The sequence below is a fragment of the Pan troglodytes genome, chromosome 11, assembly GCF_028858775.2.
Source record: "Pan troglodytes isolate AG18354 chromosome 11, NHGRI_mPanTro3-v2.0_pri, whole genome shotgun sequence".
Taxonomy (NCBI): domain Eukaryota; kingdom Metazoa; phylum Chordata; class Mammalia; order Primates; family Hominidae; genus Pan; species Pan troglodytes.
This window is the reverse complement of record NC_072409.2, coordinates 56,328,756-56,342,819: the sequence shown is the minus strand read 5'-3', so window position 1 is coordinate 56,342,819 and position 14,064 is coordinate 56,328,756. Positions and strand designations below refer to the sequence as shown.

The following is a 14,064-nucleotide window of genomic DNA, read 5'->3' as shown; positions in this document are numbered from 1 at the left end:
TGAGGTAGTAGGTTAAACAGCCAATTCATCATGTTTTGATTTAAAATGTGTCCATATCATTCTTCCCCAACTTCAAGTATATTTTAATAATCCATTTCTGTCACTTATATTATGGATTCAAGAATAAACTAAGCAAATGGATCATTTGTTTGCCTTCCAGTTATACATGAAGAAATTAATGTTTTATTAAAGAAAAAAGCCATCAAAATCAATTTTCCATCTGCACTCTTTTATTTGTTGCAATACTGTTTATAACAGCTAAGATTTGGAAACACCCTAAGTGTTTGTCAACAGATGAATGAAAAAAATGTGGTTCACATACAAAATGGAGTATTCTTCAGCCATAAAAGAGAATGAGATCCTGTCACTTGCAACAGCATGGATGGAACTGGAGGTCATTATGTTAAGTGAAATAGGCCAGGCATAGAAAGACAAACATTGCATGTTCTCATTTATTTATGGGATCTAAAAATCAAAACAACGGAACTCATGGATATAGAGTAGAAGGATGGTTAGTAAAGGCTGAAAAAAGTAGTAGACAGCTGAGATAATGGTGGGGCAGAGGTGGGGATAGGTTAATGGGTACAAGAAAAGTAGAAAGAATGAGTAAAACTTACTATATGATAGCACAATAGGGTGACTATAGTCAATAAAAACTTAACTGCATATTTTAAAATACAGAGTGTAATTAGGTTGCTTGTAACACAAAGGATAAATGTTGAGGGGATGGATACCCCATTCTCCATGATGTGCTTATTTCACAGTGCATGCCTGTATCAAAACATTTCATGTACTCCATAAATATATACACCTAGTATGTACACAAAAATTAAAAAATAAAAAAGATTTCCCATCAAATATTCTTTTCAGAGAAGATGTGAACAAAGATCCAGAATTATTGGTCAGTCTAGGCAAACAGAGTATCAAACAGCCTAATATGATTTTCTCCTCTGCTAAATAATACTGGGAAGGCAGGAAGGTGGGCTTCTCTATGGATTGAAGTTAAGAGAGAGAAGTGTCAGGAGTTCAGTCCACGCATGACAACTTACTAGTACTGCCTACTTGAAGAGATTAGCTCTTACAACCTTATCTTTGTCTCATCTATAAAACTGAGGGAGCAGGTTAAAAAAATCTTATATGTTAATACATGACTTATCCTACTCCATGTCTCTATTACAATGAAAGATCATACACAGTCTGGAAGAAAATGTTAAATTTACTGTGACTTTTCACAGTAATAGAGACAGAGTAATAGAGACACGGGGTAGAATATGTCACGTATCAGTACTAACTACTATCAAAGTATGTTAAGTTTATGCCGTAATAATGACTTTTAGGAAACAATGAAGATTTACAGTGATTTCCTAAGGTGAATTTGGACAAAAATATTGAGATAATACCACTCACCAGTGTCACTATTTTACAGCGATAAGCCTTCAATGTCACATGAACCACTCTATTTTTAATATTAGAATTCTGAAGTTTTTAAGCATCAGAATCTTCAGCTTTCTCAAATGAAGAATGGTAATTATATGCTATTTTCTTTTTTAATTTGAAGACAAAAGTTGGGAAATTATTATGCTTTTACTTTTATATTACAAAAGGGTGTTACTTGCAACTAGCATCTATATATCTAAATAACGTTTAGTGACTTAATTCTCTGCAACAGTAAAAAGTACTCAATTTAGATTTTAGTAAGTTGACTGTTAGATGGTTGCTCTCTGGCAGAAGTTTAAATATATATATTCATAGATATTTTTACATCTAGCAATCAGTAAATATTTATCTCTTTTTCTTGCACTTTGCATTTAATAATTTAAAAGGAAAAATTTAACAGATGATAAATATCAAACCAAAAAAGTCAACAAATCTTAATAATCTCAAAATATACAAGGGCAAAGTAATACATAAACCAATACAGAATACATTTGTCTGCACATTTTTGCATAAATTTTAAAAAGCATATAATTCTGTAATTTTAATTTTATAGAGCTTTCCCTAAAATATTTTTTATTTTATTTAAAAATGAGTTTATTTTCAAATAAGAAGATTAAGTCTAAAAATCAGTGCAAAAGATTGATGGTGATGATGTATCAATGCAATCTGATGCATCCGTTTCGCTGTCTTGCAAAAGGTGCAGTGACCAATGGGCTGTCTGTACTCTCAATACAGATGTAGTATTCTGAGAAGAGATCATTTGTTAAGAGCGGATTTAAGACAGAGAGTGTATTCATTCTTTCAAAAATAACACATATGAGAAGATGGAAATTCATTTACGTAACAGTAACGCTGAATCAATATATTTTCAGCTTGCCCTGATGTGGAAGAAATATACCATCTCATTAGTCCTTGGTAGGCAGTTGGCATCTGGAATATGAAGAGTGTAGCATCATTGCTTTTATATAATTGGTTTATTGAATCCAAATGGTGGTTCCATGCATTATCAAATAACCACTGCTTCAATATTAGTCCCTGGAACTGTCTCCATAAAGTTAATTCCAATCCTTTGCTGTCTTAGTGTGTACGTAAACCTTAATGAGACATGTTCCAGTTAATAGCACATATTCAATTTTGGGTAATCTATGGGAATTTGGCCCCATGGTCATCAACCTGTGATCAGACTGGCAGATTTAATAAACATCATGTAAATGCTAACTTAACTTGGAGTGAACAGCCCTCAGTTTACATTCCAAAAGTGATTAGATGAAAGGATAATACACAATGATATTTATGCCTAGAGCAGTTCAAAATTTAGAAAAGGAATTAGTGATCTTCAGTTAAGCTATTTTTTTAATAAATTGAAAAGATGTTCTGTACAACATAATAGAGTCATAGGAAATCAAAAGCATATCAGTAACAACTTTTAGAAAAAGAAATGAATGATAAAGAAAAACAGATATGACCTCTCAGTATCTTGGGGAAGTAAGTTAGGATGATGTTTCATTCACATATTAATGATATAAATAAAGGATAACTCTGTGTAAGAAGTAGTGTTTGTATCTGGTTGTAAATTTAGTTAAAAACATAATCACAAGTTACAAAAACTGTAATTACAAATTACAAAGAAAAACAGGCAGACAATCTTGTGTTGACATCGTCTTGCATCTTGTTACCTACCAGTGTTCTGTTCCATTATAAAATTCAATACTAAAATTTCATAGCTAACATTCAATATTACTTTCAACATTAAAATGTATCAAAATCATTAAAAACAGTCAATTAGAAAAAGCAATACACCAAAAATAATGGTAGTATTTCCAGGCTTCACCTGCGTTGTATTAACCACCACGAGAATAAAAGGGCTGTGAATTTTAGACAGGCCACTTGGCTCTGGATTCCAGGACTATGGAAATGCCAGTGAAGGTAGTCTAAGAAGCATTTCCTGTTTTATAAATATCAGCAGAGGACCAAAAAAAGGGATCCCAGATATGTTTTCAAGTAACAAAAAACATTAAAGTGCAATTTTGTCTTTTACGTCTGAACAAAAGTTCTGTCACTTTTAAAAAATAAAGTAGGGCCACAGCTTTATAGTCATTTTCTCATCTAAAACCCCACAATTATTAACATAGATCAAACTGCAGTTTTGGAAGAGAGCCTTTGGACAGGGAAACTACTGAACAGTGATGAATGGCCATACCTAATTCATTGTTTGGAAATTGATGTGGAGGACTGTGTTTCACCGAGGGAGAAAGGAACCTCCCAGAGGCTCCGAGGCTGCAGGTCTTCAGCCAGGTGACAGCACTGCACCTGCTGTGTGCACCCTGATGGCAACAGCAGGGAAGTCCACAGTCACGGTGATAGAGACAGCCACAGCTGCCAATCAGAAGACTCGCTCTTTCTGGTTTTCATGGACTGCGTTTTGCACATCGAGCTCACTGTTTAGAGCTGTCCTAGCACTCTTCTTTTTTTGAGACTTTTGACTCATTTTCTTTGCGTAACTTTCTCTGTTGATAGATGCGTATGGCTATGGCAGTGATGCAAAGCAAAATAAATATCACCACTGCTATCACACCTAGGGAGAGAAAAGAATAAAACATCATAATTTTTTTTTCCTTTTCTTTTTAGAGAGAGGGTCTCACTCTGTCGCCCACGCTGGAGTGCAGTGGCATGATCACACCTAACTGTAGCCTTGATCCTCCCAAGTAGCTGAGACTATAGGCCCACTCCACTGTTCAGCTTATTTTTTTTTTCTTTTTACAATTATTCTTTGTAGAGATGGGGTGTTGCTATGTTGCCCAGGCTGGTCTCGAACTCCTGGGCTAAAGTAAAGTGATCCTCTCACCTTGGCCTCCCAAATTGTTGGGATTACAGGTGTGAGTTACCATGCCTGGCCTCAATGTCAGAGTATAAATGGTGACTTTTGCTCCAATCAGAGGCTTTGCAGACATCATTGCTTTTTAAGTTTGGTTAAAATAAACCAACCACCTATTATATTATAAATTGAAAACACCAAAACTCAGAAATGCTGAGGTCAAGTAATTTTATAACATTTAACATACTTCTGACGGACTATGACTTTTGGATATGGCTGTGTTAGGCTTTTTCCCTACAGGTATATGATGGTTGGGTTTTAGATAATGCTTTCAGATTTAAAAGAATAGAGACATACATGTCTCTAAGACCGTGTACATCCTTCAGTTAACAAGTGGGAAATTTTAAATCATTTTACAAGTATAGAGTGTTTGCATCATCATAGATCATTACATGTTATTGTTAGTACAATGAAATGGGTACATTTTAATGAAATTGTTTTCAAATACTTTTATGATAATACACTTTTCTTCTTTTTTCTGAGACGGAGTCTTGCTCTGTCGCCCAGTCTGGAGTGCAGTGGCGCGATCTCGGCTCACTGCAAGCTCCGCCTCCCAGGTTCACGCCATTCTCCTGCCTCAGGCTCCTGAGTAGCTGGGACTACAGGCGCCCGCCACTGCGCCCGGCTAACTTTTTGCATTTTTAGTAGAGACGGGGTTTCACCGTGTTAGCTAGGATGGTCTCGATCTCCTGACCTCATGATCCGTCCACCTCGGCCTCCCAAAGTGCTGGGATTACAGGTGTGAGCCACCGCGCCCGGCCCATAATATACTTTTCAAACGCAGTAGTGTCGCATATATGTAATCAATCCCTATTACCAAAAATATTGCAGGCATATTTATTCATTTTTTTTTTACCTGGAATGTGGATTATTTGAAAGAGCTGGGCAAAATGTTTTAAAATATTGAAACCATTAGCAGTGTCCATGATTCTCGACTCTAGCTGCACACTAAGTCAGTAAATCAGAATAAATGAATGGAAGGCCTGGATACCAGTATCTTTATAAATTGTTTCAGGCTTTAATTCAGAGCCAGAGTGCTAAAGCATGAAGCCATGCCACAGAATGCTGTGTACTGAAGGAATCATATTAGTGACAAATGAAAGTAAAATCTACCCTAAAAGAAATAAATGTGTATAAAGACAAGCTTCTGAAGGTAATCAGAATATGTCACCCCCAAATATGCCTTTTTGACAAATATTTTGAAGTAAAGGCAATTAAGAAGCAGCCAATGGAGGAAGAGCTCTCTAGATCCTCCCCTCTTTTCATCTAAAGACAAGATGTAAATTCTCTTTTACGGGAGACCATTCTTACCAGCTCAGGGATCTCAGCAGAAGAATGTACAAACACACGTACTCCACTAGTTTCTTCCCATATATTTATCTTCCCACGGTTTCTCGCCTTCGGACACCTAAAATTGCTTTCCATTGTCCTGTCATTTCTCCACAAATGTATTGTTGAAGATGAGCCAGACTTCTAAGCCACTGCGCTTTGAGTTTCACTGAGGTTTCTCCCACATGCTGTGGGCTGCATGCCTTAGTAAACTTGCTTGTTTTTCTCTTGTTAATCAGAAGTCTGTCCCAACTACAAACTTAGGAATGATGAGGAGAAATTATATTTCCTCCCCCACGCTTTTACTGCCTACATCGTACATTTAAAGTACTTCACACAAATATTAATTTATATCTTCAGCCAGTCCCTATTAGAAAATGCAAACTGCCTTTGGAAAAGCCCAGGGGAAGCCTTCCACAGACTCCTTTTCATCCCCTCCTTCAGCCTAAGAATTTCTCAGCGGAAGAGAACACTGCTAAGATGTTTCCCTACGTTTACTCCGTCAATCTTGCCAGTGATATTTGACCACAAGCAATATAATACAATTCCAAAGATAAGAGCTGGTTCTATGATCAACTTGCCCATTTCCTTCTCACCAAAAGCTGGGTACTAACCCTGACATTGTGTAAACGTCTGTAGGACTTGGAAACCTAGCGTGAAAATGTTCGGCATGTTGAAGTTGCTTTTGCATTGCAATGAAAAAAATCTCCTAAAAAGGCATGATTGATTTAGGATTGGATTTGATTTAAAATTGAACACGAAAGTATACCTTTTAGATATGCATTATTGATCACATTCCCACTGGAAACTGTTTAAAAACAGTTTTTGTTCATCAAGTCATGTATTTTTAATTTACACCTTACTGATTTCTAAGAGAAAAAGAATTGAGATAGTGATGGAAATGTGAATATCCTCAACTGAAATTTAGTCAGAACTTTATTATGTCGAAATTGTTTTCTGTCATTTTGGAGGAAACAAACACAACTAGTTTACTCTTGTATGTGCTATGGAGAGTCTGCAGAATAAGAATACAATTAAGATTTCAATAACTCGGCCGGGCATGGTGGCTCATGCCTGTAATCCTAGCACTTTGGGAGGCCAAGGTAGGTAGATCATGAGGTCAGGAGATCGAGACCATTCTGGCTAACACGGTGAAACCCCGTCTCTACTAAAAATATAAAAAATTAGCCGTGCGTGGTGGTGGGCACCTGTATCCCCAGCTACTTGGGCGGCAGAGGCAGGAGAATGGGAGGCGGAGCTTGCAGTGAGCCAAGATGGCGCCACTGCACTCCAGCCTTTGCGACGAGCGAGACTCCGTCTCAAACAAAGATTTCAATAATTCACTCATTAATTAACAAGGAAAGGTGAATGCTTATTTTTTGCACCAGCTCTAAATAAATTACATTTTAGAAAAAAAGTTTTCATTGCTAAAACATACTTTTAAGCTATGCTTAACTTCACTTTTCTTCAATTAAAAATAACCACAAAACATTCTTAGCCTATTAGATTAGTTCTTTCCAAAGTATGATTAAAAGTGAAACATACAATGGCTACTGCTGCACAACACTGTAAATGTCCTTAATGACAGGGAATTATACACTTTAAAATAACAATACACTTTAAATAATGTGTGCATTTAAAACTTCTTAAATAATCACGCCTGTAATCCCAGCACTTTGGGAGGCCGAGGCGGGTGGATCACGAGGTCAGGAGATCGAGACCATCCTGGCTAACAGGGTGAAACCCCGCCTCTACTAAAAATACAAAAAATTAGCCGGGCGTGGTGGCGGGCGCCTGTAGTTTCAGCTACTCAGGAGGCTGAGGCAGGAGAATGGCGTGAACCCGGGAGGCGGAGCTTGCAGTAAGTCGAGATTGCTTCACTGCACTCCAGCCTGGGCGACACAGTGAGACTCTGTCTCAAAAAACAAACAAACAAACAAAAAAACAACTTCTTAAATAAGTGAAACACTGTCATGGGAGTATCTAAATCATACTATTTGTCATTGAAGAAAAGTACCATAAAGTGTACATGCTCTGATAATTAGCTGAGGTTTCCATTGCTTTGAACATAATTACTTCAGGTCCGTCCAACAGTTGTCATTACCTTGACAAATATCCCACATGTCCTAGGGAATACAGCTATTTTCAAATTAATAACTTTTCATTATTAGCTTTGTAACTGTTCTTCAAAAAAAATTGTTTCAGCAGAATTTTTACATGCTGAGCACCCCCAGGGAAGCTGAAATCAGCAAATACTGCCTCAGAAAATCAACGAAGGCCGGGCATGGTGGCTCACGCCTGTGATCTCAGCACTTTGGGAGGCTGAGGCGGGCAGATCACTTGAGGCCAGGAGTTCGAAACCAGCACGGCCAATACGGAGAAACCCTGTGTCTACCAAAAACACAACAAATTAGCCAGGCATAGTGGCACACTCTTATAACCCTAACTATTTAGGAGGCTGAGGCAGGAGAATCGCTTGAACCCGGGAGGCAGAGGTTGCAGTGAGTGGAGATCTCACCACTGCACTCCAGCCTGGGTGACAGCGTGAGGCTCTTGTCTCAAATAGAAAAAAAACAAAGAACAAAAAACAAAAAACCACCACCAACCGCAATACATAGCACCCCTCTGACCTCACCATTGAGTATTGATTCTTACATATATTTCCCATTGTGCTAAGTAATGGTATCATTATCTAAAGCGATAATGACAAGCACCAGGTCATTCAGGGCCTTGTTACCTCCGATGACAGCAGAGTCTCTTCTGTCTGCATTAACCAAGGGCTCTCCCTCATCCGCTGGTCCAGAACGACCTACAACAGGGAAAGGAAGAATGATGTTTATTAGCTTGATTTAATCACGCCACAATTTACACATAGCAAACTTTTGTCAATTAAAAGTGAATTAAAATAAGAACATCACAAAAATGTATTTTAAAAAAGGAAAAAAAGAAGGATGACAGAGACGGAGAAAAGAAGGCGTCTGAGAAATTCACAAACATTTGAGAGAAGCGCAGTTTCAGGTGCGCAGGGGTGGAGGGCCACACACCTGCGCCCCCCGCGAGTCGGGGAGCCAGTTCCCGCGCCGGGGAGCCGGACGCCGCCCCCGCCGCGCAGCGGGCCATAGGGGCCACGTGGCCGCGGACGGTGACCCGGGAGGGGCCGCTGGGGCGCAGCGCCGCCTTCAGGGGAGCAGCACGGCCGAAGCGCACCGCCGAGAGGCAGCCAGTGAAGCCACTAGTCGCCGCCCGCCTTGTGTCCGGGTCCGCGCCGGCAGCCTCTGAGGACAGAAGGGGAACACACAGTTAGGGCGCAGCGGCGGAGATGGGGGCGCAGGGACACCCCGCATCTGCAAGACAGCGACCCTCGTTCCTTCACTCCAGGAGAGGTCCCTCCGAACCCCTCGTTCCTTCACTCCAGGAGAGGTCACCCTGAATCTTTACCTGTTTGGCAACTATTTCCATTGTCAGGGTTATGAAAGGCAGGTTTTTAACAGATTTGTTCAAGTGCAGATGGCTGGCTCTCTGCAAGTAACAGAGCTTCATAGGAAAGCAGTTATATGGCATAAATTTAAGAAATCCTCTGCCATTTAATTTTTACAATATAGCATTAAAATAAAATTTTAATGGCGCTCACAGCCAATAATCCGGAGGATTACAGAAAAGCGACTCTTGGAGATGAGGGCAGAGCTCTGGAAATCCTTCATACTATAGTTGCTATTTTGTATGATGACTTTCATATTATCTTAATAAACTGTATCTTTTGTCATCAGATAATATCCCTCTTTAACTCATTTAAGATTCGATTATATTCCAATCTTAAATTCAATCTTATCTGAAAGTAGTGCTGCATTTCTTAAATTTATCAGCTGTTGCCTGCTAGTTCTTGGCATGCCCCTTCATTTTCAATATTCTAAGAGCATTTAACTGTTATTTTTAAACCTAGTTTGACAGAATTTAGTCCATTTGTCTTTAGAGTAATAACCACTATATCTGATTTTATTCTTTTTTATCTTACACTATTTATTTCACATTATTTCATTTTTTTTTCCTTTTATTTTGCTGCTTTAATCAGTTTCCTTCTTATTTCCTGCTTTCCCTTTTATGAGTTTGAGAGCTCAACTTCCCTAGCCCTCACAATCAAAATCATTCCTTCACACTGTTATATGAAAACAAGATCCTCTTTTTCCAACTTTCCCCCATTCCCAACAGTGAGAGGAGCGATTGCATGGTTCTTTCTCCCCACCCTCCCTCCCACACCACCGCGGGGTTCCCCACAACAGTTCTTCCCTAAATGAGAGGCTTGGGAAATTTTTCTTTTTCTTCTCTCACTTTTCCCTTTTTACTCTTCTTTGGTTTTACTCTAGTACATTTAGATCCTGACCAGAATGACAATTTCTCTTACATTTCTATTTTTCTATGATGTTTCCAGTTCAAGGATCTTTACATAATTTATTTTTTCCAACAAAGAACTTTGACAGGATGGACAAAGATTCTCCCGATGACCAGATGTTGGTCAGGCTACTCTAAGCTCTCTGCTCAACCAGCCTGACCTTTGGTCTTTCATCGTCCAGCTTAGCAAGAATCCTGCCAATTTGGTTTTAACCCAAATCTCCCACCCTCAATATCTGATCACTCTCAATATCTAATCACCTTTCTCATCCCTCTCACCACCCCACAGGTGATGTCTGACAACACTGGCCTGGCATCACCAGGAAACCTGGTGAGTCAGTTTAGCAAGAATTACTCTCCCATTTTGTAGTTTTCCACTCATAGACACCCCACCCCAGCCACTCTGCTCCTTGGCTACGAATCCACACTTCTCCTTGTTGTATTTGAAGTTGAGCTCAGTCTCTTTCCCCAACTGCAAAGCCCCATTCCAGTAATTCCTATACCTATTGCCATAGTCCTGAATAAAGTCTGCCACACGATCTTAACAAGAGTATTTTTATCTTTTGACATGATACAAGATGGTTTTACATTAAGTAACTGTAGTTTAGAGAAGAATCACATAATTTTAGGGCAGACCTTTTTTTTTTTTTTTTTTTTTTTTTTTTTTTTGAGATGGAGTCTCACTCTGTACCCAGGCTGGAGTGCAGTGGTGCGATCTCGGCTCACTGCAACCTCCGCCTCCTGGGTACAAGCGATTCTCCTGCCTCAGCCTCCCAAGTAGTTGGGACTACAGGCATGCACCACCACACCCAGCTAATTTTTTGTGTGTATTTTTAGTAGAGACGGGATTTCACCATGTTGGCCAGGACGGTCTCGATCTCTTGACCTTGTGATCTGCCCACCTTGGCCTCCCAAAGTGTCAGGATTACAGGCATGAGCCACTGCGCCCGGCCAGACTTCTCTTTAAAACCCTGAATAAAAACCTTGAGCAATTGTTTAATTTGGAGCTGATGAAACAGAGTAGAACTTTCTTACATCTTTAATAAATGACTTAATTAGAAAATGATCATATATACTTTAAGCTGGAAAATCTGAAAGAAAGGAGTTCCTTTTCCCACTCTGAAGTGTACCTGGCAATCACACCACAATCCAGGAAGAAACTCGTGATTCTGTACTCCCAGATTTTAGCCAGCACTACTATTTATTGTTTATCAGTTAACCAATATTCAGTAGAACTCAACTCTTAACTGTGGTGACATGTAGATACAGTTTCCTGTCTATTACCTTGACATGGCAACATGGTCAAAACCCTTCACTTTTGCTTCTCTTAGCTGAATAGCTCTAATCAAAAATGTATGGTGACCTGTCTGCCTCCCTTTCTGGGCTTTCTCAACTTCGGGGTCCTGCACCCAGCCCCCTTCCAATTCTCTATTCTGTTCCATCAAAGCCTGCTCCCGAGTAAATTCATGTTTGCACAAATTCCTGGTCATGGCTTTTGATAACACTTTCAGGGGCATGTGTATTTTGGCAGAAGAGTCAAAAGAATGGATCTCTAATACAGAATTTGAAATATTGGCACTTGACGTTGTGGGAAAAAAAATATTTGAGATAGGGTTGTCTTCCCAGCCCATTGAAGTCATGCCAAATAGACAGATGTCTATCCTTACAAAAGGGTGCCACTTGGTTGAACTAAAGGAAAAAACGACTAGATAAGTAAGTGGACAGTCTTCTACACTGTGCAATATGGTAGACACTAGCCACATGTGACCATTGAGATTCAAATCAGGCCAGGCACGGTGGCTCATGCCTGTAATCCCAGCACTTTGGGAGGCCGAGGCGGGCGGATCATGAGGTCAGGAGATCAAGACCATCCTGGCTAACATGGTGAAACCCCGTCTCTACTAAAAATAAAAATAAAAAAAATTAGCCGGGCATGGTGGTGGGTGCCTATAGTCTCAGCTACTTGGGAGGCTGAGGCAGGAGAATGGCGTGAACCCGGGAGGCAGAGCTTGCAGTGAGCCGAGTTCACGCCACTGTACTCCAGCCTGGATGACAGAGTGAGACTCGATCTCAAAAAAAAAAAAAAAAAAAGAACCTCAAATCAATTAAAATGAAATAAAATGTAAAATTTAGTCCCTCAGTTATACTAGCCACATTTCTAGTGCTTAAAAACTCATTTATCTCAAGTGTGTCTGGGGACTACCACATAGGACAGCACAGACTTTACACGTTTTCATCATCACAGAGAGTTCTATTGGACAGCATTAGTTTTGTTGACTTATACTTTCAAAGACCTCAAGACATCTGTGATGCCCACTGAATCCTGGTTAATGGACCAAGTTAGAACAATCTTAGAATTTTCTATGGAAGAGAATCTTAAAGATAACTTAGTGCAGCCTCCTCATTTTACCAATAAAGGACTAATTGATATAATCATTGCTCTTTCTTGGGGAAAAAAAAACCCACAAAATCTCCTATCTTCTTGACTTTTGATAGGGTTTTTGGGTGTTTTTATTCTGTAATGTTGAAAGAGGCAATCCACCATTGGCTCTGAGTGTCTCCTCATGCTTTGCTGGGTTTGCCAAGAAGTGCAAGATGCTGACAGCACTTTACTCAGGCCACTTCTCAAGGCTATAATTGAAGCAAGCAACATTGAGGGATAAGGTCATGACCCCCTCCAGGACAAAGAATAGACTTGCTTAGTGCTTGTTACAAAATCGGTGGATTCCCCAAACTCAGTGTTCCTCTGCTGCAGTGCAAACCTGGCCACAGGTGCAGCCTTCATCTGCACCCATCACTGCCCCATAAGGCTTCAGGACCAAGGGAAAACAATGCAAATGAACTGCTGCTCACGAGGCTTGCCGTGCCATGAGTAATAGGGTCCTTTGTCTCTGTACCAGGACAGCATCCACAAAACAGTTAAAAGCTGTTAGCTTCCTAGCTCGTAAATCAGGTAAAATCAAATCCCAGACCCAACATAAAACATTTCTTCTAAATGAGACAAACACCATAGCATAGAAGTAATATAAAATACATAGGTTGATGAATTTTAAATGTTAAAACTGTATGTCTTATGTGACATCTCCTTACAAAACTCAAAAGGCAATTTCCAGAAATATTTAATTACCAAAACTATTTGGCATTCTTACATACCTAGAGCTCTATTTGAAATATAGTCCTTCAGTGGGTTTTCTTTTCTTCAGCCTAGAATGTATACCTCCTAAGGTATATAAGCTCAGCTGTATTCATATGCAACTGTTTACAGGCTAATTTTTTTTACTTTTTGGGAGCAGACAAAAAGGCATCTTCCATTTTTTCACTCTGTTTTTTTGATATATATATGTAATTTTTAAGATAGTGTTTAAGGGGCCAGGCACGGTGGCTCACACCTGTAATCCCAGCACTTTGGGAGACTGAGGAGGGTGGATCACGAGGTCAGGAATTCGAGACCAGCCCGACCAACATGATGAAACCCCGTCTCTACTAAAAATACAAAAATTAGCCAGGCGTGGTGGTACACGCCTGTAGTCCCAGCTACTCAGGAGGCTGAGGCAGGAGAATCGTGTGAACCTGGGAGGCGGAGGTTGCAGTGAGCCGAGATTGCGCCACTGCACTCCAGCCTGGGCGACAGAGTGATACTCATCTCAAAAGTGTTTAAATACATGTGCACATGTACACACACAAAGCAAAACAGAAAGAATACCAATAATACCAAAGTATCTAAAAACAAATCTTAATTTATGATGGATCATCTTTACTGAATTATAAAGTATTTTAGGTGTTTGCATTCTTTAAAGCTACCTCTTGGATAAAATTCAAAGCTATATAGAAAATTCAAAATCTAAAAAGCTTATATTTAAATAGGTTTACTCTGAATTGATCTTGTGATAATCAATCTGAATGGTCTTCTTTCACTAAGACTACTCAGAAATGGCAAAATCATATTGAGGTGCTCAGAAACAGCATCTTAATTATGATGGATTTTGGGCCGTTTTTTTCTAAGGCATTGTTAGGGTGCATAATAATAAATTAGGCTG

General features: G+C 39.5%; 1 protein-coding gene across 13 annotated transcripts in view; it reads right to left on the bottom strand.

Annotated features, from left to right (window-relative positions):
* Positions 1-212: 212 nt before the first annotated feature.
* Positions 213-14,064, bottom strand: part of LOC107972967 (contactin-associated protein-like 3) — a 234,298-nt gene continuing 220,446 nt past the window's right edge. For 8 of the 13 annotated variants that reach the window (XM_054658177.1, XM_054658178.2, XM_054658180.1 and 5 more), the window contains 4 exons: positions 8,686-8,916; positions 8,379-8,450; positions 7,859-8,032; positions 3,929-4,012 (listed from right to left, as the gene is read on the bottom strand). In XM_054658177.1, coding sequence (XP_054514152.1) covers positions 7,902-8,032; positions 8,379-8,450; positions 8,686-8,916 — 434 coding nt within the window. In that variant the 3' untranslated portion in view covers positions 3,929-4,012; positions 7,859-7,901. Of the gene's footprint in view, positions 4,013-7,858; positions 8,033-8,378; positions 8,451-8,685; positions 8,917-14,064 lie in introns of all 13 variants that reach the window. The other 5 variants (XM_054658179.2, XM_054658182.2, XM_054658190.2 and 2 more) reach the window with 3 other exon arrangements.